This window comes from Rousettus aegyptiacus, unplaced genomic scaffold, assembly GCF_014176215.1.
Source record: "Rousettus aegyptiacus isolate mRouAeg1 unplaced genomic scaffold, mRouAeg1.p scaffold_m13_p_13, whole genome shotgun sequence".
Lineage (NCBI taxonomy): Eukaryota > Metazoa > Chordata > Mammalia > Chiroptera > Pteropodidae > Rousettus > Rousettus aegyptiacus.
Window position 1 is genome coordinate 55,302,746 of NW_023416288.1, and position 25,238 is coordinate 55,327,983.

At 49.1% G+C, this 25,238-nt stretch overlaps 1 protein-coding gene across 3 annotated transcripts in view; it reads right to left on the reverse strand.

The window, feature by feature from the left end:
• Nucleotides 1–25,238, reverse strand: part of TBXAS1 (thromboxane A synthase 1) — a 124,123-nt gene that overhangs the window by 12,979 nt on the left and 85,906 nt on the right. For all 3 annotated transcript variants that reach the window (XM_036230825.1, XM_016161867.2, XM_016161870.2), the window contains exon 10: nucleotides 22,571–22,885. In XM_036230825.1, the coding sequence (XP_036086718.1) occupies nucleotides 22,571–22,885 (315 nt within the window). The remainder of the gene's footprint in view (nucleotides 1–22,570; nucleotides 22,886–25,238) is intronic.

Below are 25,238 nucleotides of genomic sequence, written 5' to 3' on the forward strand. Positions count from 1 at the left end.
CCTCTACCCCGTGGCTGGCCGATGCAACGGCCTTGCCTAGTTCTCATCTCCTTGGCCGTACCCCAGAGGTCAGGGACACCATCCAGTGCCCCTTCCTTCCCAGCCTCTCTGCCACTTTTCCCTGGGCAGTCCCTACAGTTCTTCCTCTCCCCATCCCAGAGACTCATCCACCTCTGTGGACTGAACTGGACGCCATCTGCGCTGGGGCCCCCAACACGACCTCGCCACGCTCCTCCTGGACGAGGACGTCCCACCTGGGTCGGTCCTGCCTCCACCTTTCTTTCAGCCACCCAGGAATGAACTCTCAGCATCACTTTTATCTCTTTACTCCCTGACCCCTTATGTCTACAGACTCACCTCTCCGGACAAGCTTTCCTTCCTTACAATGATTCTATATCCTAGGGAGCTTTCAAAACAATACCAATTCCTGCTCCCCAAACCAAGTATTCTGGGGCGAGGCCCTGGCATCAGTAGAGGGCAACCAAGGCGGAGAATCACCGCTTGCATTCCTTCTCTCTTTCAACCCCTTTTCCCATCCTGACAGCTGACCCTGTAAAGGGAGCTCATCGCTTTTGCCTGGACTATTGCAATAGTCTCCCGTCTTACTGCCCTGTTACCCAGCTCTTCCAGCTATCTATCCTATACGTCATTGTCAGATCACAAAATACCGTTTTCAGTATGTTACACCTCTACTTATCAAAAACCTCCAATGACTCCCGATTACCGTTAATACCACATCTTTGAATGAACGAGTAAATGGTTTCCCGAATACATAATAAGCTGTATGATCTGGAAGCGTCTCACCTCCTCTTTCCCCGACACGCGGGGTACTCAGTGTCCGCCTGGGGAGAGAGGGAACAACAAGGATTTCTCTGCACTTGAAACGCGAGACACTCTCTCCCCAGTGCTGAGAAAGTGGGATGGATGATTTAACTCTCATTTACTTACGGGTTATTTCATGCTAATAGAAAGAACAGAATCCTAAATATTACAAAACATCGGACAATGAAAAAACTCGAATCTAGTTGATTTTAGGATGTGTTTTAGGCTTACGAGTGCTCGTGTCTGATCATTGGGACAAAACTTTTAAATTGGGTCATTAGATCTATCTTATTTGTCCCCCACCTCCCGACACACACACCATATACACACACTATAGGAATAAATAAATCAGCCCCCGAAAATACTTTTTTTCTCTCAGCCTTTTCCTGGAATAGTGACGGTGTTAGATTTCAGCATGCTGGGGGGCGAGGGTAGGGGGGGCAGGCAGAGGAAGGGGGGAGGGACCCACAGTGAGTAAATAGAGGGACCGAGATGTTAACAAGCTGCTTCTCAACTGATTCGCCGTTAAAATTTTAGGTATTATGTACAACCAATTTGTAAAACCGTTCAAAATACTTACTTGAGCTGAACATACACATCGCTTGTAACCCAGTAATTCCATACACACACACACACACACACGTGTATACACATACACACGCACACGCGTGCGCGCGCCCAACAGAAACGTGTAGCTGGCTGCAGAAGCCAGCTTGACTCGTGATGACCCCCGAACGTCCACCCACGGCTGAAAGGAGGCGCAGACGTCCCCACGACATGGGGAACAGGCATGCCGCCTCTCCGCACCGCCGCGCGGGTGGATCTCTAAGACACAGCCAAACGCCAGGAGGCGACACGAAAGCCTTCGCACCCGGTAGTCTGTTCACACAAAAATGTCAAATTTCAAGAGGCTCAAGTCATCTCGCGTGTGGGCTACTCTCGTGGGGGCTGCGGCCGGCAGGGGCACGGGGCGCCGGAAGCCCTCTGCGTCTCGATCTGGGTGCTGGTCTCAAGGGGATGCTTACTTTGTGAAAATGCACTGGGCTCCACACACTTTCGTTTGCGTTACGTTTTCCTGTATGCACATTATTTTTCCATAAAACGTACACAAGGAAAGGGAAGGAGTGAGAGAGGTGGGAAGGCAGTGGGAAGGAGAGCAGAAAGGAGGGTTAGGCGGCACCGCACGGCGGAAAATCCTCCTCGGAGCCTGAGCATTTGTGTTTGGTTCCGACTCTGCCATTTCCTAGCTGCGTGACCTTGGACGGGCCACAGACCTCTCGGAATCTGTTTTCTCATCTATAAAACAGGCAACAAAGACTGCCCTACCTACCCCACAGCGCATTTGTAAGGACCACACGATGGAGTGCATGCAAAAATCTTTTGGTAAGGCAGGAGGCGAAGTGCTGTCATTATCCTAGATCTCCGAGAACAGGAATCCCTGCAAAGGGTCAGCGCTCTAAATAAAGCTCCACCCAGGGCCACGGAGGGGAGGGCTGGCACCATGCGCACGTGTGTGTGCGTGTGTGTGTGCGTGCGTGTGTGTGTGTGTGTGCGCGCGCGCGCGTGCGTGTGTGTGCATGCACACAGCCTGGTTTATGTTCTTTCATGGCAGCTCCTTACCTAATCCCTTAATGGCCTGGGCTCGGAGTAGAGCACCTGGAGTAATCCACGTGCTTATGTGAGGTGGGCTCTGTCTCTTTCCTTGTAAAGTGGATATAACTAGATGCTACATACATTCTTCTCATGACTATTTCTAAGGTGTGAATGCACGCTGACATCCAACTCTGCCAAATTCTTTAAACTCGCAAGTAGGACTTTCTGGGCCTTGGCTAGAGCGATGTTGACAGATGGATCCCTGCCCCTCTCGTAACCCCCACCCCCCATTTCTTCTCCCTCTAAGCCTGAGATGGCTCACCCAGACACATCTGTGGAATCGCAAAGCCAAAACTCCAGAGCTGGTTTAGAGAGTGGGACGGGACTTGGGACTCGGCGCTCACCTTGGAGACTGGTGGGGAGGGAGAGGCTTTCCTTCTGAGTTGGTGGGCAAAGGGGCAAAGCCAGAGTCGCCACATTTTCCATGGTCTGGGTTCACATGATCGTCTTATGTCCCCTGGAGAATCAGAGCAAACGGAAATCCTAACTCTTCACGTGGCTGTTTTGCCCATGGCTGTCCCTGGTGCTAAAATGCCATGTCGTAAGGGATTTCAAGTCCCCTGCCTCGGGAGGGCGAGGGCCGGCATAACTCAGCCCGCTTCGCAGCACACCACGCCCGGCATTCAGGGCGCGTGCCTATCAATACTACTTGCTGCTGCCGCTGCTTGGGAGGAGCGAACTCGAAGCCGCCCCCACTTCTATTTCCTTTAGCAAAATAGGGAAATGTTATTTTTTCTATTAGGTCCCCGAATCTCTAGGAAAAATCCTTTTGAAAGCAAGGACATTTTCATTTTGTTTTTCTCATTTATACCCCACATCATACCTGTGGGGTGTGTGTGTGTATGTGTGAGTGACTTAGGACACACGTGTGTGTGTCTACTTCTCAGAGAAAGTGGTACACACAAATCTAAATGTAGCAAAGTAAGATTAATAGGAGAAAGCAGTATTTTCCCTATTTCAAGAATTTTTCAATAGATAGTTCCCTTAACCATCATCTTTATCTATTGCTTTTAAATATTGATTTACAGATCATAAACTATATGACAGAAAGACTAAGAGTCCAAGAACCTTAGAAATAAAATTAGAAGTTACTGCTCATTGAAAATCAAATATAGATGCAACAGTCTCCCTGAAAATTAAGGAACTCTGGGTCGAGACTATAAACCATGAGGCAAAAAAAAATCAGTTTATGTTTTGATATCTGTTTTTTCCCATATTTAACAATTAAATATCAATCGCTATTTCCCAATATTAAATATCAGCAAGTATTTAATATTTGTTTTCAAACTTCTAAGGGCACAGTTAATTATGAAATAAGCACAGTTAATTTATGAAATAAGCCCCAGCTGAAAGAAATTCCATCTGATTTCAGAATTGCCTTCCTCCTTGACATATTGTAAAGTGGTTTGATACATATGACAGAGAGCCTTGCAATGAAGTTAACTCCCTGCCACTGAATATATCCAAACAGAAGTTATCATCTGCTTGTTTGACACATTAGTTTCAACTTCACTGTCTCATTCACTCTGCCCTGCGACATGGGCGGAGAATCATCATAACCCCAACTTGCAGACCAGGTGACATATTGATGTTGCCTTGGTGACTGGCTCAAGGCCACGGCTGAGGGGTGATGGATCCAGGGCGGAACCCTGCGCAGGGCCTGGCGACGGCTCCGAGGCACGGCCAAGGTCGGGAAGAGAGGCTGCAGGGGCAGCCTCGCTGGGCGCGAGGCAGGACAGGTTGATTTTAAGATTCCTTCCGATTCTAATTCGCAGTAATGTGGCCCGTGCAACGGCAGTCAGGGAGAACCCTTGGGGACCACTTTTTAATATTACGTTTTCTAAGCACAGACACTTACAGTGCTTCCTGGCTTGAAATTAGAGAACATTCTGCTCAGACTCCCCAAGTGCTCTTGACATCCCAGGACAAGCAGACCCTCTGTCACCAGGACAGAGGGCTCAAGTGTGCTTCAGGTGACAGCACAGGACGAGCTGGGCCAGAGGACAGCTCAGCCTGGAGCTCCCAGCCTCCTGCCTGCGAGGAAGCGGCTTCTGTTTCAGACTGTCGGAGTGAGCCGGCCAGCTCCCAGAGAGCGGCCGGTGCCTGGCCCTGTGCTGACACACGCCATCCCACATTGTCAGCTCCAACCTATGGGAGCAGGTTCGAGTCCTATCCCTTTTTAACGACCGAGGAAATGGAAGGTTTGGAGTTACATGGCTGGCTCAGGGCTGCCGTCTGGCTTCACGGTGCAGAGTCCGACCCGGAGCCTGTGCTCTCAGCCCTTAGCCTGGCTCCATCCAGGGCGGGTGAAGATAAGATTGGTAAAGGGCTGTGGGACCTGCAGAACGCTGTCTGTGACTCCTGCTAGGAGTGTCCTTGCTTTGCACCACTCTGAGGAGGGGCTTGCGGTCCCTCTGCGCTGAGCCCCGGGGGGTCCTGAGAACCATCTTCTGGCAGCTCAGGCAGTAGCTGCTGGGCCTGGAGGCACCAACCAGCAAGTTCGTTCCACGGGATGGAGGGAGAGAGGGAGGGAGCAAGCCCCGTGGACTTCTCTGTGTAAATCGATGGACTGTTGAGTTAATAAAAAATATTGTAGGGTACCCCCGAATTTGGATTATACAAGCCCAGATGAACTGTGGTGAGCCACCAGAGGAGGAAAAGTGCTCGGCAGACCACGCATTTCTTCGGAATTTGTCACAACTGGGGTGGGGGTGGGGGTGGGAGGTTGGGGCGGGAGGAAGCCATGTGCAGTGGATGGTCGTGGAGAAGATCTAGAGGATAGTAAACTGAGTGACTGTGAGATTCCAGAAAGCTCTTTATGTGGTTTGAAAATCTAGACTTAGTACATGAGAAAAATGCACGAAATGGATGGATTACTCTTGGATTGGCGTCTTTTCCAGCCAGTGAACTTGTTCACAGGTGTCTCAGCGCAGCGGCCCCCATGTCCTGATGACGGAGCGTGAGAATCAGAGCGAGAAGACTTGAGTTCCGTCTGTGCTCTGTGACCCCGGGCACGACACCTGACCTCTCTGAGCCTGTTTCCTCAGCCCCGAAAGGGAATGTTGGCAGTAGATTCGCCGCCACGTTTCTCGATCAGGGAGAGCAAATGGTAATGGATAACAGTTTCTCTTCTATGTTTTTCTCATGTGTCTGACAGGGCGCATCCCCGTGGAGGACACGCGGAAGGCCCACGGCACGGGTCCGAAGCACCGAGAGACTGAGGCAGGGCTGCGCGTGGGAGGGCGGGGCGGCGCCAAAGATCAGGGTGAGTACCGAGGCGAATTCGTTTAAACACGGGTGTTAAGTCCCGCGGATGCCGTAAGCAATGCCATGCTCGGTTTAGCTCAGAAATGACATACATCTTGGGAAACTTCAGAAGGCGATGACGTGCTAACAAAATGGTGTAGAAGCAATACAGTGTTATAAAATAGGACAAAAGAAGTGGATCCCAGAAAAAATGGGTACTGGGACGTGCGGTAGAATGAAAACCAAACGCGCGGGCTCGGGAGCCGGGAGACCTCAGTGTTATTCCCAATTTGGCCACAAGTTCGTGAAATGGACCTGAAATGTCTGTCTCTTAACTGATCTGACACACTTTCTCATTAGGAAAATTATTTTTTAAAAAATCTCATTCACTTTTCTGAGCTGTAAAGATGGGCTGTGGTCAAAAAAGTGTGGAAAACAGCTCTAACTCCTCGCCCCCTAAATTCCCCCACCCCGGTGCCGCCACGAAAACTCAGATGTGCCGTCTGCCTCGGTTTCTCGCTTTGCACCCAAGTCTCTCTCTCTCTGCATAACGGTACCACGTTCCCAGAAGTTGGGCCCTTTCTCCCACTGCCAGCAAAGAGCCAGAAGGGCTTAAGGTGTTTGCTAAGAATAGAGTTGCCAGATTTATCACATAAAAATGTGAATTTCAGGTAGGCAATGAATCATTTTTGAGTATAAGTATGTCCCAAATATTGCATGAGACATATTCAAAAATGATTCATTGTTTATCAGAAATTTCATTTAAACAGACATCTATATTTTATGTGGCAGCCCTGGGTAAGTAATAAATAAACAGCAAACTGGAGGGAAAGTTTCTGAAGATTAAGACTTTTAAGTGCTCCAAACTACAAAACTTTGTGCTTTAATATGATCATAAATTAACAGCTGTATTATATTATGCAAATTTATGTTAAGTTATTCACTATCTGTCATCACGCTCCAATAAAAATTGTATATATGACATTTCGGAAAAAATGACATCTTCTGATAAGAGTTTTGTTCTGCATTTTGGTGGCGCTCATTACCTCTGGCTAGCCTGAATGCCACAGCCGCAAACACACAGAGCCGGGGTCTTTGTGAGTGACTCACCGAACTCCTTATGGTCTGTCTAGAATCTTCAAGCACAATCCCAGTGAGTGGCCAGTGGTTCCTTTCCCTCCATCTTAATGCCTTTTAGAAGAAACACGGCTTGGCAGTGAAATAACAGGAGAGAACACCCCTTCCTGCCTTTTATCTAGAAGTTGGCAGTTTCCCACCGATAAACACTGTGCAATGCGAAGGTTGGCTTGACTGGACACACGAGAAGGGGGCTCCTTTGATTTGGAATCTCCATGCCTCCCTGTTTCTTGGTGATTATACACAAAGAGGAAAAAGCAATTTCTGCCGTTGCCTTGCTATGGCATGGCTATAGAAACGTCCACGCATTGGCTAATTTAATATTCAGAGCATAATAGAGATGCCTTATCTTCGGGCTGATCTGCTTAATTTTTTAACGATGACCATCATCCTCTTGGAGGCTCCCAGTATGCCCCCAGTTTTTTGTTTTTGATTTTAGCTTTAATGATTTTTTTTTTTTTTTTAATTGTGGAATCCTGTTTGTGGAAGAAATGCTGGCATCTGCCCTGGGAGGGAGGGGTCAAATCTCGCTAAGGGCACTTGCCATCCCCAAAGTGGTCCTGAGAGCAGAAGCTTCGAGGACAGGGAGCCAGATGGCCGTAAGGAATCCTTGAAGAATGCCAGGCTGGCCTGGGAAGACAGGCTGTTTGCAGCAGACATTACGGGGAGGAAGGCAGGTGAGGCTGATGCAGTTAGAAAAGGACCCTTTGTTCATCCAGAAGAGAAAATGTAGATACTGAGGAAGGAGTCAAAGTGCCGTGCTGGGGTGTCCTGTGCCTGCTCCCCCACGACAGCGGCAAACCCTTCCTGCCCCAGGCTGGGGCCAAGGGCACACTGTCTACACTCGGTGTTCTGAGAGCCTTTGATAGGCTGTGAGCGCATGTGGGCCTGGGAGTCAAGTAACCACACCCAGACGGCCCACTGGCCCACGCGGGGGAGACCTCAGCTGGTCTCCTAATGTCCTTTGCTTCAGTTTCCTCATTTGCAAAATAAAGGGCTTAGATAGACTGGTCCCTAAGTTTCTTTCAACTTTAACTTTTATTCATTCATTCATTCATTCATTCAACTACCATTGAGCCTGGATATGATAACAAAGAGGAGGACCCTACACTCATGGTGTAAACAGCTGAGCGTGTCCACAAGCAGAAGTGTGTCCTTCTGCCTAAGAGAAGCAGGATGGGGAGGAGGGGACAGAATGTGAAACTCCTACGGGTGCCGACTCCAGCTTCCTGGAAGTGTCTGGGGAAGACAGATTCTAAGGGAGGAAATCTGTCGTTCTCTTGGTTACTGGTTCTCCCAGTTGAGGAGGGAGAGGTCTCTAAGTGGCTGGCTGGGAGGTGCTGACTTCTGGAAGTTTCTCTCCAAGATAGAGCATGGGCAGGGATGGATTAAACCTGTGGCCCAGTTGTCATTCTAGCTGACCCACGTGGGAATGAGTGAACTCATCAGAAGACACCTGCCTCGCCTCTCCAAAGCCTTTGAAGTTTGATGGAGGGAATGAAGTTGGAGGCATGGGGGATGTTTTCGTCCCTTCTTCCAGTTCTAGAAAAGAAAGGCAAATATGGACATTTGACAGCATGCCGGTTAGAGGCCAGCAGTGGACAGGATTTGTTTTGCTCGGTTATGGCCTGTGTCGCCAGAAATCTCGCGGAGTCTGAGAAAGATGTTTGTCAGGACACCCACAGATCTTATTAAGTGGGCTTTAAGCTAAAAATTGTGGGACAGAGAAAAATGCTACCAGATACAGTGATAAATTACAGGTTTAACATATGAATTATTCCCGAGGGAAGAAACTCTCTGTCTGAAACCCAAGGGACAGAATGAATAGAGAAATTTTTGATATGTTGGATTTTATATAGAAATTTTTTTTTTACATGGAAATAGTGATAGAGTTTTATTTTAAGATATGCAAGAGCAGACAAGGGTAAATTTGTCAAATGTTAAGTAAAAAAGAAACAGTATACTTCTTGGCTTAGGTTTTTTTTCTTTCTTTCCCTTGCTATGGACTTTTATGTCATTTGATCTTTTTATTGGTTGTTGAAATACATTAATTTAGTTTTTCTTTTTATGGTAAAGACCGACACATCTTGACTTACTAGGATTTCTTAGTTTCTCAAAGCCAAAGATCCAAGTAAAAATGCCATTTACCCTGATGGTGTCCTTGGGTACTTAGTGGAAGGGTATGGAGCAGGGCACCCAAGAGAGGGGAAAAAATGACTTTGAGAACTCTGCGACACCTCGCCAGAGACCTGGCCGTCACAGTGCTGATGAAATGGTCAAAAATGTGTCCTAAGGTGCACCTAACCGCTCCGGACAGCCACGTGCCCTCACAGAGCAATCTATCATAGACCTAGCGGTCATTCCCAGGACGGCGCCAAGGATGTAGCAGCCTGCAGGTCTGGGTTCAAATCTAGACTCTGCTTTCCGCCTCGAGCTAGTCACTTAATCTTTACATTTCAATTTCCTCCTCTTTGAAACGGGGGAAGATGCCACGTTGGTTTTGTTAGAATTGCCTGGCCCCGCAGCAGGCCACAGCACATGCGTTCGAGGGGTCGTCATTCTTCTTATTTCCATCATAATTATTTATTCATATTGGTCGATAGCGAATGTTCGCTCCCCAAGAAGCACTGCTTGATAAAAACAAGTTGGAAACGGGGTGTTTCTGTAGCAGAACTTAACAGCCGACGCTGACAGTGGAGAGTTAGAACTGACCACAGGCCACAGGCTGAGAACTGGGAAGATGGACAGTAACCCCCTTGAAAATGTGCACGGGGCCTGCAGTGAATTGAGACCAGAAACAAAACCGCCGAATCATGCGCATTATGAAACTTGAGACACTTTTTTTTTTTTTTTAGATGCTTCTAGGACATTTCTCACTTACATAATATTCTTGGTTAGTGGGGCCTATTTCTTTATCGAGTTAGGTCTGATTTATTTAACACAGAAAAATTATGAATGGTTACGGTGCCCCCTAAATGTTTACTGTTACGATGATGATGGTGGTGACTGCTGTCATTAGCATCTTTCGGATCTACAAATCGCTAATTTGCAGCCAGGCTGGGGAGTCCTTAAATGAGCTTTTCAGAGAAAGGAGAGAAAGAGAGGGAGGGAGCAGGGATAGAGAGACAGACAGACAGACAGATAGAGACAGAGGCAAAGCAAGAGAGGTAAAGAGAGAGAAAGCAGAGAGACAGACCGAGGCCCTGGGCAGCCAGAAGAGCTCTCTGAATTCTGAGATGACGCATGGCTGTGAGGGAACCTTCCTGGGCCTCTGTTGTCTTGTCTGTGAGATGGAGAAATAGTCCCTCCTGCTCCCGGATGTGGGGCACAGAGCAGACGACCTCTTGATTCTGGCATTTTCCAGGCCTAAGGACCAAAATTCTAAGGCGTTTTCAAACAGGCTGGTCCGTTGAGGGGCACAAGGGCAACCACCTGGAGGGGCTCGCCAGGCCTTTGTTTCTCGGCTCTGTGGCCGGGCGGGATCTGAACCACGGCACAGTCACAGAAAACCCACTACTTCCTGGTGACCCGATGAGGAACTTTTCTAAAAAGCAAAAAGCAGCTCCAGTGATTATGCAGAGTGTTTATAAAGTTAAGTCATGTCATTAATAACACAACCCGAGGTCACGGTCAAAGTTAAGTTTGTGTATATACGTCACGGGAGTATGGCAATGGCTCTAAACCCTGCCTGCACTGTAGAGTCACCCGGGGGCTTTTAAAGGAGTGTGATGCCCAGGCCTGGCTGCAGGCCAACTAAATCAGAATCTCTGTGCTGGATCCTATGCATCTGCCATTTTTAGAAGTTCTCGAGGACACGCTCTTGGTCCCTGATTTGCATGCAGGGCCTTGGTCTGAGTGGCCACGTGAATAGGAGAAGGAACGCCCGGAAGGTCTCTCGCTGCCTGAAATCCGATTCTGCCAAGAGGTGGGCTGGGGTCTGTTCTATAACCTCGGCCCACTTCAGTCTCAGACTCTGGGAACTTGGGGGGCAGGCAGTGCTGCCCTGCACACCTCACAGGGGAGCAGCTGCACACAGCAGAGGTATCTGGGGGGAATCGGGTGGGCAGAGCGTCCTGCTGGGAGGCAGGGCAGGCCACCCCTTCACGGTCTCGGGGTGCAGGGCTGTTCCCTGGCTCCCAACCCTGTCCCAAGGACTTTTCTAAATTAAGATGAAAATGGCGCTCAGTAGCAGTTAGTAGCTGACCCCAGCTGGGAGAGAATCAAACCTGACGTCCAGCAGAGAGCCAGGGAGAAAGGGGACAGTGCTTGCTCTCCAGTATGACACCAGCTACGAGCAGGAGGGCCAGGCTGGCCAGGAGGCTGCAAGACAGATGGCCCAGATGCACAGTTCTTGCTCTTCATGGAAAAACACAATGCGAATGAACTACAAGGAAATGCAACTTGTGAAAAACTCCAGGGGCGTGGAAGAGAAAGCCTGGGCCGGCTAGAGAGCTTTCTGCACTGAATGAGGCAAGATCGGCTTCACAAAATAGTGAGGAAAGCATCGGAAAGGGTGTCAGTGGAGGTAGGAGGCAGCCCTGCGGCTGGATGACTCTGTTCCAGGGATGTCCCAGGGATGGAGGGACCTCAGGGCCGAAGCCGGCTGTGTGCCCTTCGTCTTGCACTGTCTGAGCCACAAAGAAAGATAATTCGTAAGTGCAGAGACTGGAGTGTGGAAAAGTCACGCGTGAGGGGAAAAGCCACAACAAACCTAGCCACACTTGTTATCTTTAGGGCCAAGAGCCAGGATGGCAGGTCAAAGGTGGCACTGGCAAAGGTGACCGATGAGGACGTGCGTCCCCATCTGCCCAGACAATTGGCATTCTCTCGGTGCCATAAAAGTGCGGTGCAAACGCAGCTTCAGGCCCCCGCCCCGGACGGCAGCCCAGAAGCCCCCGCTTTGTAGAAATGGCGGAGCTGGCCTTGACTCCCCTGTCGGGCCGGCCGCGTCAGCACTGAGGGGCAGTTTCAGAATCACCGGGTCACTGACTGCTGAGATGATGTCGAAAGGAACAGTGACCAGGTGTCAGGGAGACGTGAGCTCCAAGCCAGCCCCCTTCCTACTGCAACACCCTTCGACGAATTATCCTCTTGAAGCCTCTGTGATGGCTGTTCTTTGGCGTCAACTTGGTCAGGCCATCGTGCCCAGTTATTTAATCAAACACTAATCTGCGTTGCCGGGAAGATATTCTGCAGATGTCGTTGGCATCTACCGCCAGCTGACTGTGCGAGAATGAGATTACCTTTGCTAATGTGGATGAGCCTCACCTAATCGGTCGAAGGACCTGAGAGCAAAATCTGAGGTTTCCTGGAGAAACCAACCCTGCCGCATCGAAAAAACGTGGCCCGCGTTTCCGGCCGGCGGGAGCCCTGCAGGTTTCAGGACTGCCAGCCCCCAGCATCGAATGGGTCCCTTCCTTAAAATCTCTCTCCCTCCCGCATCGGCCCTGCTTCTCTGCAGCTCCTGGGCTGATGCAGCCTCCCTTTCTCTGCTGATTCAGTGCAGATGGTGACAGTTCCTACTTCATAGAGTCACTGTGAGAATCAAGTTAACATTTGTGTGTAAAGTATTTCGCTTAAGGCCTGGCACAGAAGCATCATTATCACTGCCAACAGAGAGGAAGTCTAGTCCAATCCCTTCCTTTCACAGATAAGGAAACTGAGGCACAGAGAGGGGGTGACAGGAGCCCATGTGTGGATGCCGGCGGCGTGGCCAGGATCGTGCACGGATTCACTCACTTAATCCTCACAATGACCTGACAGGCTACATACTGTTGCTGCGCCCATTTCACAGGCAGGAAAACTGAGGAACAAAGAGAGTATGCCAGTCTATGCCAGTCATCCCTGTCACACCGCCACCGAGTGACGGCGCAGCGTCCCCACGTGCGTGATCGGCAGGACTGGGACTAGCACCCAGGCCTCCGGCCCCTTCTCCGGGCAGCAGAGAGGAGTCTAGGTTTGGTCTGAGCGTGACTGACAACCCCCACCCCCTGGGGGCATCACAGAGAGAGGCAGTGCCTGCCCCCAGGGGAGGAGTAAGAACTGCCTGCAAGGAATGGGACCCCCGGCACAGCGAGTGACGAGGCCAGCCTACCTCCCTGTGCCGCTTTCGTGAAAAAGTTGGTGGTTCTTCCAGAACCACCCTCGCCTGGACCGCCCTCCTCCTCAGCCGCTAGGAGCGCTTTCTCAGTGAGTTCGGATTCTCGTGTATGTATCGCTAAGGAGGCGAGAAGTTTACCTTCTTGCTTCCAGCCTTAAATTACTAATTAAAGTATCTTGGAGACTAAGCCCATTGCCAAAGGCTTCCTAACGCTGCTTGTTCATAACCAGAGGGAAGTTGATCCCCTTCTCATCTTTATAATCAGGATTGTTTTTTCAGGGTGTCTGTGTGAAGCTTCCTGCAGCTCTGGCCCTGGCTTGGTCCCAGCAGGGGGAGGCCAGTGGAGTTTAATTACATTCCTCCAATAGGGAACATTTGAGGCACGAGGCTTCGAAAAACAACTTATGCTACCAAAAAGAAAGAAAAAAAAAAAATCAAATTAGGCGAGTGAGAAACAAGCATTGCCTTTTGTGTCCTAGAGACCCAATCTAAATATTTAAATTTGAAAGACAGAATTCTAAGTGCTTAGCTTTATTAACCTTACACATTGCAATTCACGGGAGAGTCAAACATCCTTTCTGATCTGGAATATTCATACGCCTGGACTAGCAGGCTCACGTGGTCGGTACTTTCACACATGCTATATTCAGCTATAAAACATAATGTTGCACACACACACACACACACACACACCTAACGCAAACATAATGCTGCCCACAGCCCTGGGGCAAAACAGACTTACCAGAAAACTTAGAGTAAATTAAACGTCTGGACCACAAGCAAACATTTTAGAAAGGTCCCTTATTCTATACTGATTTCCCAATATTTCTTCCGCCCCCTGTCTCTGAGGTGCCCAGTGATGGGCTGTTAGTGGGCGTGGATGCAGCAGCCCCCAGGCAGAAGCTGTTAATTTGCAGACTGCTAGCAGATAATTACCATGAACTGAGAGAAGAGTAGAAAAAGGCAAGTAGGAGGGCAATCAGCGAGGATGAGTTTCAGTTCTGTGGAGGAAGACCTTTATCAAGGATAATGGTGGACAGTGGGTAGTGAGTTCCCTGTTCCTGGGAGCATTCAAGCAGAGCAGCGTGGTCTCTCAGGTATCTGCCCTGGATGGGAGAATGCCCTAGATGGCCCCTTAGACCCCCTCAGAGCCTGAGGGCCCAGGTTCCCTCCATGCCTTGGCGTGACAGGTTCGGGGCATGAGCTGGGGGATGTGTGACATGCCCCCACGGGAGCCCTGTGGGGTCGTGGGGGCTGCTGAGGGCTGCCTTCCCCTGCCTCCCTCTGCCTCAGCAGCTGCCCTCTCTAACTCCCGTCTCCTTCCTCTCAGAACGCGGTAACCACGTGTGTTCCCCCGTGCGTCTCCCTGTGCTTCCCCACCTCCGGCTTGCTTTCGGTCAGCCTCCAGTCAGAAAGGAAGGGGTGAACTCACACTCGTTCATTCATTCATTCGACACTATTCCTCAGCAGCCTCCCGTGTGCCAAGTGCTGCTAGAGGCCAGTGTGCCGAGCAGGGCACCCCTGTGGGTACCTGAGTATATCACCCTCTCCCAAGAGCGGCAGCGTTTTAATGACGGGCAGTGTCTTGAAACAAAGGAAGGACCTACTGATCGTGAAGTTTTAAGGCTCGTGATGGGTCGATGGAAAAAATTTTCAGGGACTAGGAGTCTTTAAACTTACATCAGCTGCTATCAGCCTGCTTCACCGGTGTATCAGTGGCTTTGGTTAATAGAATCCAGTGACTTTTTTTTTTTTTTTAAGTGTGTGTTTATTCTTCTATTCCAAAAGCTAATTGTTGGGAAGGAAACCCATACTTTTGATGTTTTAAGAGCCCATAATGTGAGCAACAGTTAAATAAATGAGCCATTCAGTGGAGCGCCAAGCCGCCTGCCAAGGGGAGAGCTTCACCTGTGGAGTTCACGTTCCCAGGTTTATTTTTAATTCTCGCTTTTCTGGATTGACATGAACCGACCCCACCAGCTTATTTTGCTAAGCAAAGCTTGGCCTCTCTTGAGGCCCAGGGTATTAAATACTCCGAGTCGCCCCATGAAGGACACCAAATATATGCCGATCGGTATGGCCAGTTCCCGGGAGAGACATCTTTTTGCAGGTCACCTCTCCCTCTGCCGTGACAACTGCTCTGCAGGGACTTACAGGGGAGGGGGACTTGGAGCGTTACTTGCTAAAAATTGCAAGTGCCGAAGCGCCACACTTGATTAAGCCCGGTGGCCCAGAAACACACCTGCACGTTCTTCCTGCGCCGCAGCCCACCTCCTGCTTGCCCACCCATCGCAGGCATGCGGGATGTCGCGTTGTGATTTTACAGGCTTCGGGGACCGCCAGCCGGCCCCGAGGGGGCAGTGGGTCAGGAGGTGGCGCAGGGAAGTCTCTGTGGATCTCGCGAACAGAGCCCAAACGAGGATCAAGAAGACTAAATGGTGCTGCGAAGCCCGAAGGGAGGAGAGAGCAGAGAAATTCAAGAACTGGGGCTAGACGAGAAGGGAGAGGAAAGAAAAGGAGTCGGGGGAATCCACAGAGCATCTCTGAGTTCTTAGGTGGCATAAGGCCTGGGGATGTGGCTGCCACTGCCGAGGCCCCGGGAGCAGTTCAAAGTCAAGGTGGTTCAATTTCCCCAGAGGTCAGTAAGGCACGGGCTTTGGACGTCCCCGGGGAGGGACATCTACCTTCCTGCAGGTGTCCCCGAGGAATGATGGGCAGATGACCTGGATCACAAAGACGGTTTTGTGTATCTCATCACCGTATGGGCAGTTGAACACTGGGCGCCTGCCACCTGATCCAGGTTAACTGTTCACCCTGCTTCGGGGACGCCTGGGTTGTCTGCTGACGGGGCACAGGAGTGCCTCATATCCTGTCTTCCTCCTTCCCAGAGTTGTTGCTTTGGTAACAGTACCACCAGCTGGGTTCCAGGTACACACCCAGAGAGGCCCCTCTTGTAGGCTGTCAAGACTTCTCTCCTGTGATGTTCGTTGTTGAGATGCCAGGGAAGGGCAAGAGAATGTACTTCTCCGGGTCAGACACTTCCAGGATGAAAGACAGGAAGTGGGCAAATTGGACACATTCCAAAGTCCCCCCATGCAGCTCCTGCTCCTGCGGTGAAAACTATAAATTTTGCTCTCAGCCCCCGGGGACCAGCATCAGGGAGGTTCTCTTTAACCACAGTACTTTGACGCGGCCTCTCGATTGGCATCTAAAGCTACACTTAGGGCTCATTAGGGGAGGTTGTGGTCTAGATGAGGCTCCCTGCCTAAAACTCCAGCCTGGTGGCTGCCCGTTGGGTATGATAGGGCCCCCATCTACACGTGCATACTGAGAGGAGACTCTGGTCACCACCTTTAACTGTCTTAAAAATGACCACAGATGAACTCAAAAAACTCTCCCTAGCTTCCCACCCTGGAGAAGATTGTCTAAGGAGGCCAGATAATTTTAGGGTTGCAAGCAATACACTTCTAAAAACATACCCAGGACCAAGTAATTCCTTCGTCTCTTTCTCAAAAGGTAAATCACTGCAGAATAATTATTTGCTACGTACATCACAACTGAGAGAGATGCAGAAGTGAGAGTTTAGAACCTGGCTACTAACAGTATGGGCCGTGGACCAGTAGCATCCATGTCCCCTGGGAGCTTGTTGGAAATGCAGAATCGCAGGCCCCTCCCTGGACCTGCTGAGTCAGAACCTGCATTTTAACAGGCTCCCCACATTAAACTACGAGACACCCCATCCGCTGCCTGGTCCTGCAGTCTATCGCTGCTAATTTCGCTCGGCTGCTCCCCCGCCCCCTGCACCCCGCAACCTACCATTTCTTATCTTTGTTTTGTAGTTTGACTTTAGGGGTGTAAGTCGTTCTTTGTTCCCTCCTCTTTCCTGTTTTGGGATCTGCAGGAGAGGGACACATCGGATGAATTGCTCCTGCCCTGTGTGGCTGAACTTTCTCCTCTTAAATGTGAAACAGCAGGGCCGGAGCAGACCTAGGCAAAGCAGACCCCTTCCCAGGGCGGAAAAACCCATTTCCCGTTTTCCACTTGAATCTTAAAATCAACTATGTCCTATTCCCCGTGTGAACATGACCCTGCACATTCACGGTGGGTGGGATCCAAACTGGCAGACTTTTTTTTTTCTTTTCCTATAATGAGGATCAATGTGTGTTAAACTAGTCACTTTTTTTTTTTTCAACAAACCCTCCCCCTGTGACTAAGGATGTGTATTTATGAAACAGTTAGTTGGTGGCAAATGGCTTTTCTTTTTTTTTTTTTTTTTAAATTGTAGCCACAGAATATACCTTTTTCTTTTGAGATCCTCTGGCTGCTTCAAGAAACAAATCCTCAACCTTGCTCCCATTAGCAGCATGAGCTAATCAGCTGAAATACCCAGCATGGAACATTCTTTTATCCTTTACAAGAAAAAGAGTAAGTTGTATTTTAATTAGATATTTATAATGGTTACAAAGTAGCCCTTCCAGAGAAGTTTTAAGAATTTGGCCTTCCTTCTAAGGCATAACCGTGTTCAAAGTATCCTAAAGAGAGGCTATATATCAATCTAGTCCAATTCGTGATAAATTTATAACTGGGTTCTGCACAGATTTATAACAACAATTAGGCAGAAGGAAAATGAGTCATAAATTTTGGCTGGCACAGTTTGGCACCAGAGAGAAGAAAAGAGAATGGTTTAGCCAGATCAAAAGTCGATAATTTCAACACAAAGTGCTAAAGCTATAGCAAAAACAATTTATATGGAAAGAAGTGGGTTTTTTTTTCCATCCTTTTCAAAATTAGATATTGGAGAACACAATGAAGCATCTGCGTTACAAAGGTCTTATTAAATAATTGGTGAGCTTTCTCAATTTTACGAGTGGTAGTAGTGCTACAAATCTTTCCCTTCTCCCCACCTCTCGAGTTTAATGAACGTACCCCCTCTTCAATGAGACTAAGAAAACATGGGGGGGGGGAGAGCGGGTTCGCCAAGAGATTGGGTGACTCGAGAAGGGTTTTAAGCCAAATTTTGATGGCCGAGTGAGAGGAGGGGAAGGAAACCAGACACAATTCCAAAGCCAGGTGATCTGGAAGGAAACATGTGGCTGCGAATGAAGCAGTTTAGAGGCATAAAGAAGCTTATGACCGTATTATAAACCGAAACAGAAATCCGTACCCTGTAAAGAGAAAGGCGGTCAGGGCCACTTGGGTCAAAAGAGGTGGTACGAGAGACGAGCCGTCAGAATGCGCGCGCCGTGAACTGGTGTAAAGTTACCCCCGGCAGTAAAGGAAGACCTCCGAGTACCCTGCATGGGCTGGAAGTTCCGTTCTGCTAAAAGCGGGCACCTGCGCTGTTGACGTTCACCCCTGACGATTGCGCATCTTGACTGAGAAAGGATGCGGTAAAGCCAGCTGTCAACCCAAGCTTCGTGCTAACCAATAAGGAAGCAGTGACTGGCTCTGTGGAAATCGCAGGCTGCTTGTAAGTGTCCGCGTCCCTTACAAGAAACACCTAAGAGCAGGCCGTCTGCGTCCTTTAGAAGTACGAAAGGGCAGGCGGCAGTTCTAGGTGCTGTCAGGCTTACACCTCTGACTTTGGAAAGTCAGTATTTAAAAATTCAGAGGTGAGGTGAAAGTGATTGCATAGAAAAAAATTTGAAAGTGGGAGCTTCTAATCTGGGGGCTACAGCTTCGACGTATCTGAGTGGATACTCTGTTTTCTAGCCACCCAGCAGCCATTCACCCCACTTCCAGTAACAGGGGTTTGGGAATCTACCCCTCCCTTATCCAGGTCTGAGTGGTTCAGGCTGAGGTTCTGCCTAGATACCAAATCCAAGCTGGAGTGAGTGATCCAGGTCTAATTAGGCCAATCAGAGCGTTATATTCCCCTCGAGCTCCGGTGATTGGTTGAAGTGTTAAACTGGACCAGAAGGGTCTGGACTTTTTAATGTCTAAGAGCGACCAGAAACTTTTGAGATCTGTCCAAGGTATCATGAAGGAAAGAAAGGAGATTGGTCAGAGCACATTTAAAGTAAATAATTGGAGGAAACACAAAACGTTTCCATGTTTGTACCACACTTAGTTCAGACCGTTCAGCATACAGGTTACACAACCATCTCGAGACCACCAAGGGAGGTCCGGTCTCGGGCTGGGACTGGAGCTGAAAGATGGGGAGCAAGAACAACCCAGATCCAGAGACAGTGTTTGAACCCCTGAATCAAGCATCCTTGAAGGCAGCCTTGCTCTCTAGAGTTTTCTGACATGTGGGCCAATGAACAACCTGAACAAATCTGGTCTGAATTTTCTAACGGTCAACAGGAAGAGTCCTCACCGATACAGTGCACATATACACTCTTGCTCTTGGGGAGAGGGACACGGCTGTCATCAGATTCTCGCGGGGCATTGCCAGAAAAGGATGCGACTCAGAGAAGAGGTACTCTGGAGCTCACATAGTGATCGCGAAGGGGAGGCCACCTCCTGCCGTGAGGGGCTCCACAGGGACATCATGAAGAGCTAGGTCAGAACGTGCCTGGGTGCCGCGTCTGGAGCCTGAGTCTGGCATTAACTGGCACTCAAGAAATATTTGTTGAATGGAAACCAGCGGGAAATTATAACAAGTCATACTTTACATGCAAATTTTCAGGAAAATATCTAATGTGTGAACATATAATCTGCACTTCCATGTCCTGACAGATGGCCCATATTAACAGAACTCTGATTACAGTAAAAAAAAAAAAAAAAAAAGAACCTACAGATATTCATTGATTGCATACCACATGCAAGGCTATACGACTCTTAACGCTACCATGACTACCAATAGTGACTACCAACATGCATTCCTGTTTCTCAGAGGCAGCCCCAATCGTTAGTTACCTAGAGAAAGGAAATGACCGGCGGCTTGCATGGCTGGGGCAGGACTTCGTTTATTCTAAGAAACAGAACCCTCAGAGTCTAAGGGTGTATTCCCAAGGTGGAACAAGGGACCACCTGCATCAGAATCTTCTGGGATGTTAATTTTAAAATGCAGCTTCCTAGGGCCCGGCCCAGACTTATGGAATCACACTCTCCGAGGGTGAGTCCCCGGACTCTGCCTGTTAAACAGCCTTCTGAGATGGTTCTTTGTACACTGAAGTTTGAGAAACTTTGCCTACTAAACTCTGTCTGTGTGCCCGTGGGCTCTCAGGACCTTGCTGCGTTCTGCACAGCCCCATGGGAGGTGGCCCTCTGGGGGAAGGAAGTTCCATCCCAGGTCGGGGGGATGTGAAGGAGGCCAGGCTTTGGTAAGACAGTGTCATCCACCTTGAGGCCATGGCCAGTTACGGCCATGTCCTGGAAGATAAATACATCCAGAGGTGGTCACGATGGAGCCACTGGGAGACTCCTCGAGCCCCACGCTCTCTCCAGGACACTGGACGTTCTGGACTTGATTATTTGCTGCCTTCTATTGCCCTGGAGAGTTTTATTTGGAAGGGAAGTATTGTTTTAATAGACATAAGTACTTATTTTTCAGTTGCTATTAAATACCCTGAAGGTGAAGATTGTGTCCTCTACCTGTTGGAGCTGCTGCCCCCACTCTAACCCACTACCATATCGACCAACTGCTGGGCACTCACTAGATGCTTAAAAGTCTTTAGTTAGACCAGCCTTCTGGTTTATTTGAGACGAGCTTTTACTGCCTTCCTGGAATAGCAGCAGGAGCTTCTTCTGGGTGTGGGGGTGTGCCCCCCCAACTCCTCAGTCACGTAACTTGAGTGTGCTCGATGCTACGGGTCAGTCGATGGGCTTAACCCAACCTGTGCCTCCAATCCCCGGCCACAGCAGTTGCTTCAAGAATGTGCAGCAACCTAGGCAATCCCACGAGAGAGGACAGCATGACTCTTGCTGAGAATTCGGGGCCACAGACTCTTTTCTCCATTTGTTACGAGCAAAGAAGCCTGCGGTCCTAACCATCTCAGAAGGCTGCTCGGGTCTTCAAGAGGAGAGCAGGACAGAGAAGGAGGCCAGTACGAAGGAAGCGGAGCCAGGAACCGGAGAACTGGGACCCGAGCTCGTCGTGGAGGCCCGGGTAAAGATTTGTCTGAAGGCACATCTCTTCCTGAGCTGTTTGTTCAATTGTATGTAATAATAAGCCCCTCCCCTTTTTTTTCTTAAATCAGTTTTGTTCGGGGTTTTGTTTCCTGCCAGAAATACATTCTGCAGATATGCTCTTCAGCTCCTGTCATTCCTCTTGCAGTAATATATACCCTGATCATCTTCAGCTTCTCCTTTTCCTGCGCCTCGATTATGAAAACCACGCACTACCGATAAAATACTATAGGTGGTGAGCGTGGGTACTTGAGCGTTTTGGATTCATGGCTTGTCGAGACTCCACGCCTAAAGAATATCGATTAATGGATCAATGTCAACCTGGGGGGAAGCCCCGTCCTGTTCAACATTTTAATCAATGACTTGGATGAAGTAGGAGACATGCTTAACAAGTCTCGGATGACACAAAGCTGGAGGAATTGCTAATATGACAGATGGCAGAATCAAGATTCAAAATTATTTTGACTGACTTGAGCAGTAATAAGGATAAATATAAACTCTTGCATCTAGGCTCAAGAAATCGATTGTGCAATCAGTGGATTGGGGAGGCCCGGCGTGGCAATTGTCATGGTATCGTGGAACTTTGAGTTGACCATAAGCGCACGAGGAGCCAAAAGTTGAGGAAATTAGTGTCGCAGTTAATGTGTTGGAGAAGAAAGGCTAATGTGGCATTACTTCCTCAGTGGGGTAAAAAAAGTAATTTTCTGGGAAGCAGGTTTCAGCTCAACACATGAAAAAAAAAATTCTAATGGTTCCGATAACAGAACGGGCCACCTCCCAAGATCGTGACTCTAAAAATTACATCAGAATGTAATGGAAAGGATTCTGTTATGGTGGTCTTCCTTTTAAAGCACAGATTTAAAAAATGACTTTCTTTAACAACTCATGAGTCAAAGCCATGCACACAGAAGCATCCAGAAACAAAGGCCGAGATAAAGTAGCCTAACTCGGCACCCTTGAAAGTTTGCTTCACGCCGAGCAAGGAGGGGCCTCAGCTAGAGGGAAAAGCAGACTCTGGACTTGCTGCTGACTGGCCGCACTTCACCCGACGCCATCTGGGGACCCCCCTCCTTTGTGCTCATCCAACCTGCACTCCTGCTTCGGCCTGGCCCATCCTCATGCCCCCTCCTGCCTCTTGATTTGGCTTTATTTTCTGAATCAGACCTGCTTCCCTGAGCACGGCGACTCCACAGTCAGTGCACTGGGAAACCACTCCGCCTGCCCCACCTCTGACCTCTGACCCTGACGCATAAAAGCTTTGCAGCTTCCCTGAGCTGGGCCTGGTTTCACAGACCACCCCACATAGTGAAGGCGCGTGCACCATTTTCTTTTTTTTTTGTTTTTCTGTTATCCTGAACATTCCATCGCACTTTCTAACCCAGAGAGGTGGAGGAGGCGAGCAACGGTCGGTCCTCTTTCACCTCGAAAACTTAGAACGTGAATTGAGCAGGGCAGTTATCAAAAATAGGTGTCACGTCGACGAACGCAAAATCAATTGTGTGGATTTCACATGGAGCCCTGGGCCCAACTCGTACTCACATATTTCTCGTTAAAACGGTCCACCTCTGTCAGAAGCTTCTCTTGGCAGTCAGGGTGGGTGGCCAGTAGGTAGGTGGCGAAAGATAGTGTGTTGGTGACAATCTCGTAGCCGGCAATGAGGAAGAGGAAGGCCTGGCCCACAACCTCATCCACAGTCAAGGGCTTGGACAGGGGTCTGGGCTGGCGTTGCTGGGAAGGATTCGCTGAGCCTTCGGAGGATGAGAAGACTTGTCTGACTATGTCAAAGCTCTCCACGCCCACGGAAGGGGCAGATTGTCGCGCATCCAGGACCATTTGGAGGAAGTCTCTCCGCCTCTAAGGGACAAAAGAAGAAAATGCACATTTTGGCCCTAGAGTTGCATAAATGAGTCTTAGAGCACAAAAGACATGCACATAGAGCTTTTAGAGTTGGGCAGGAACAAAGATTCTCACTGCAGGGTGATCTGAGATGGCGAGAATGTCCGTCCTTCAGTTCCCACTGGTTCACAGACTGGTGCAGCAAAGAACAGACTGGGTTGCTGCCATTAAAAAGAATGTGGCCCTTCTATCTGGGCCAAGTCAGAAAGATGGGAAGCTGTTTTGATAAGCCAAAAAAAGCAAGTTGCAGAACGGCGTGCCCAGTTCTGTGAACAGTAAATGTACGAGATACGTAATTACGCGTGTTTGTCCACGCCCGGAAACTCTTCAGCAATGCCCATACTCAACAGTTCACGGTGAGCTGGAGGAGCTGAGCTAACCAGGGGCCTTGTATTTTTTTTACTTTATCCATGTTCGTATTGTAGGTTGGTTGGTTTCGTTGGTTTTCCAACACTAAAACAAAACCGTATAGGTTTAAGTCAAAGCACAGAACTGTTCACTTCTGCACAGTTCAGGGCCCTACATTTTCCTCACACAGCAGGAAGTTAACAGAGTCTGGGGGCAGGGGAGGGGGCTAGCTTTGGAGAGGCTTGTCTCCTGAGTGTCCAGTATGCATCTTGCATCCCTTAGCCTAGCTCCCTTTAATCCCCTACCCCATTTAGGTGGTTAAAGATGTATAAACCCACTCTACCCTCCACGTTCCTTATCAGCAATTTGCATATTCTTTGTATTTTTACTATCACTGCTTGTAACCACAGAAGGTTTCTGCATTGCTTTAGCCTTGACAAAGTGTATCCCTTTGAAAAGCTTTTAATGTGACGAGTGATAACCAATATGTGACTTTTTTTCCTGAAGTTTATGGGCCTAAACAGCAAACAGAGTATTAGAACCACCGGCAAAAAATATTATAATTTCAGATTACTTTATTTGTTGTAGCATTTCCCCAATTCATTGGCTTCCGGATTTCTGCTGCATGAATAATCTACACCACACGCATTAGCACTTAACTCCATCCTTTAAGAGTGTCATTTCAAGTGGGGTTGCTTTTTTCCCCTCCATTGGAGTGCAAGTGTCTGCACGCCACCTGTGCCCTCCCCGTGGACAGTTGTGGCCCTTGAGGCCTCCTGGTGGCATTTCTGGAGTGCCGTGAGGGTGACGATGAAGGAGACGGCATGGCCACATCCACAGTGTTTGGATTTTCCCAGCGGCAGAACTGCAGCTGGCGGAGATAGGCTGCTGCAGGGCCATCGAGGCTCACAGAAATCTGTCTTCACCTCCAGCTGCAGAGGCCAGAAGAAAGGGCCGCTCTCTAGAGCCTTTGCCTGGAGAGGAGCATTAGTGCAGATGGGGTTCTTTTATTCGCACTGCATCACGGAGGCTATTTAAAGACTGCCCATTTAGGACCGAAACAGTGCTGGTTTATGGTTCTATCCAAGAAAAATACGCACCCTGATAGATGTAGGTGTCTAATCCACCCATCGGCTAGAGCTTAGAAAAATATTTACCTTTTAACATCTGTGCTGCGTTTTCCACTGCGCAAACACACATCTGCTTGATGGAATGTCTACGGAGTTTAGATGGGTTTAAAGCAAGTTTTCTTAGTAACCGTAGAGCTCTGTCTTGACACCGGCGGTCCTGGATTTGTGGTTGGGAAGTTTTTCTCAGATCAACTCGTTGTTTGAAACAAATAGCTCTCGAGTTTATAAAAGGAAAAGCTCGAGGCAATCCCAGTAATTGGATCTTTAATAACCCCTCACCTCTTAGTCAGCCTCTTGGTGCAACAGTGTCAGGATTTTCAGCCTGACTCCAGAGCCAGTGGGTTTCAGGCTGAGGCGGGGTGGAGAGTGGGGGTGGGGGTGCGAGTGACCAAACACCGATACGGAAGCCCTTGATGGCAACGCTGAGATTCGAAAATGGGGCTCTCCTCACCCCTCCCTGAACCTGAACGAGAGTTCTGTCCTTTTAGGCCATAGAGCTGGGCCAGGGGTACCAGGTAGCTGATTCTCCTCACACCTCCAAGGGCATCGAGTTGAGTTCACAGTGGTGCGGCCCAAGGGGCCGTGAGCTGGTACACACCTGTGCCGCACAGTCTCCCGAGGACAAAGCTGGGCAGGGTGAGGCTGCTCTGTGCAGCCAGCAAACAGCTCCTTAACTCCTGATTTTATTCTCGGCCAAGGCCGCAACCATTGGACCCCCATCCCTTCCTTGTCAATTCCTCTGAGCCACCCAGCCTTTGAGGAAATGCTTTCAAAGCTAGATTTTGTCTGGGTCAATTCTGGATAATACATTTCAGCCTCGTTTTTCCTTTTAA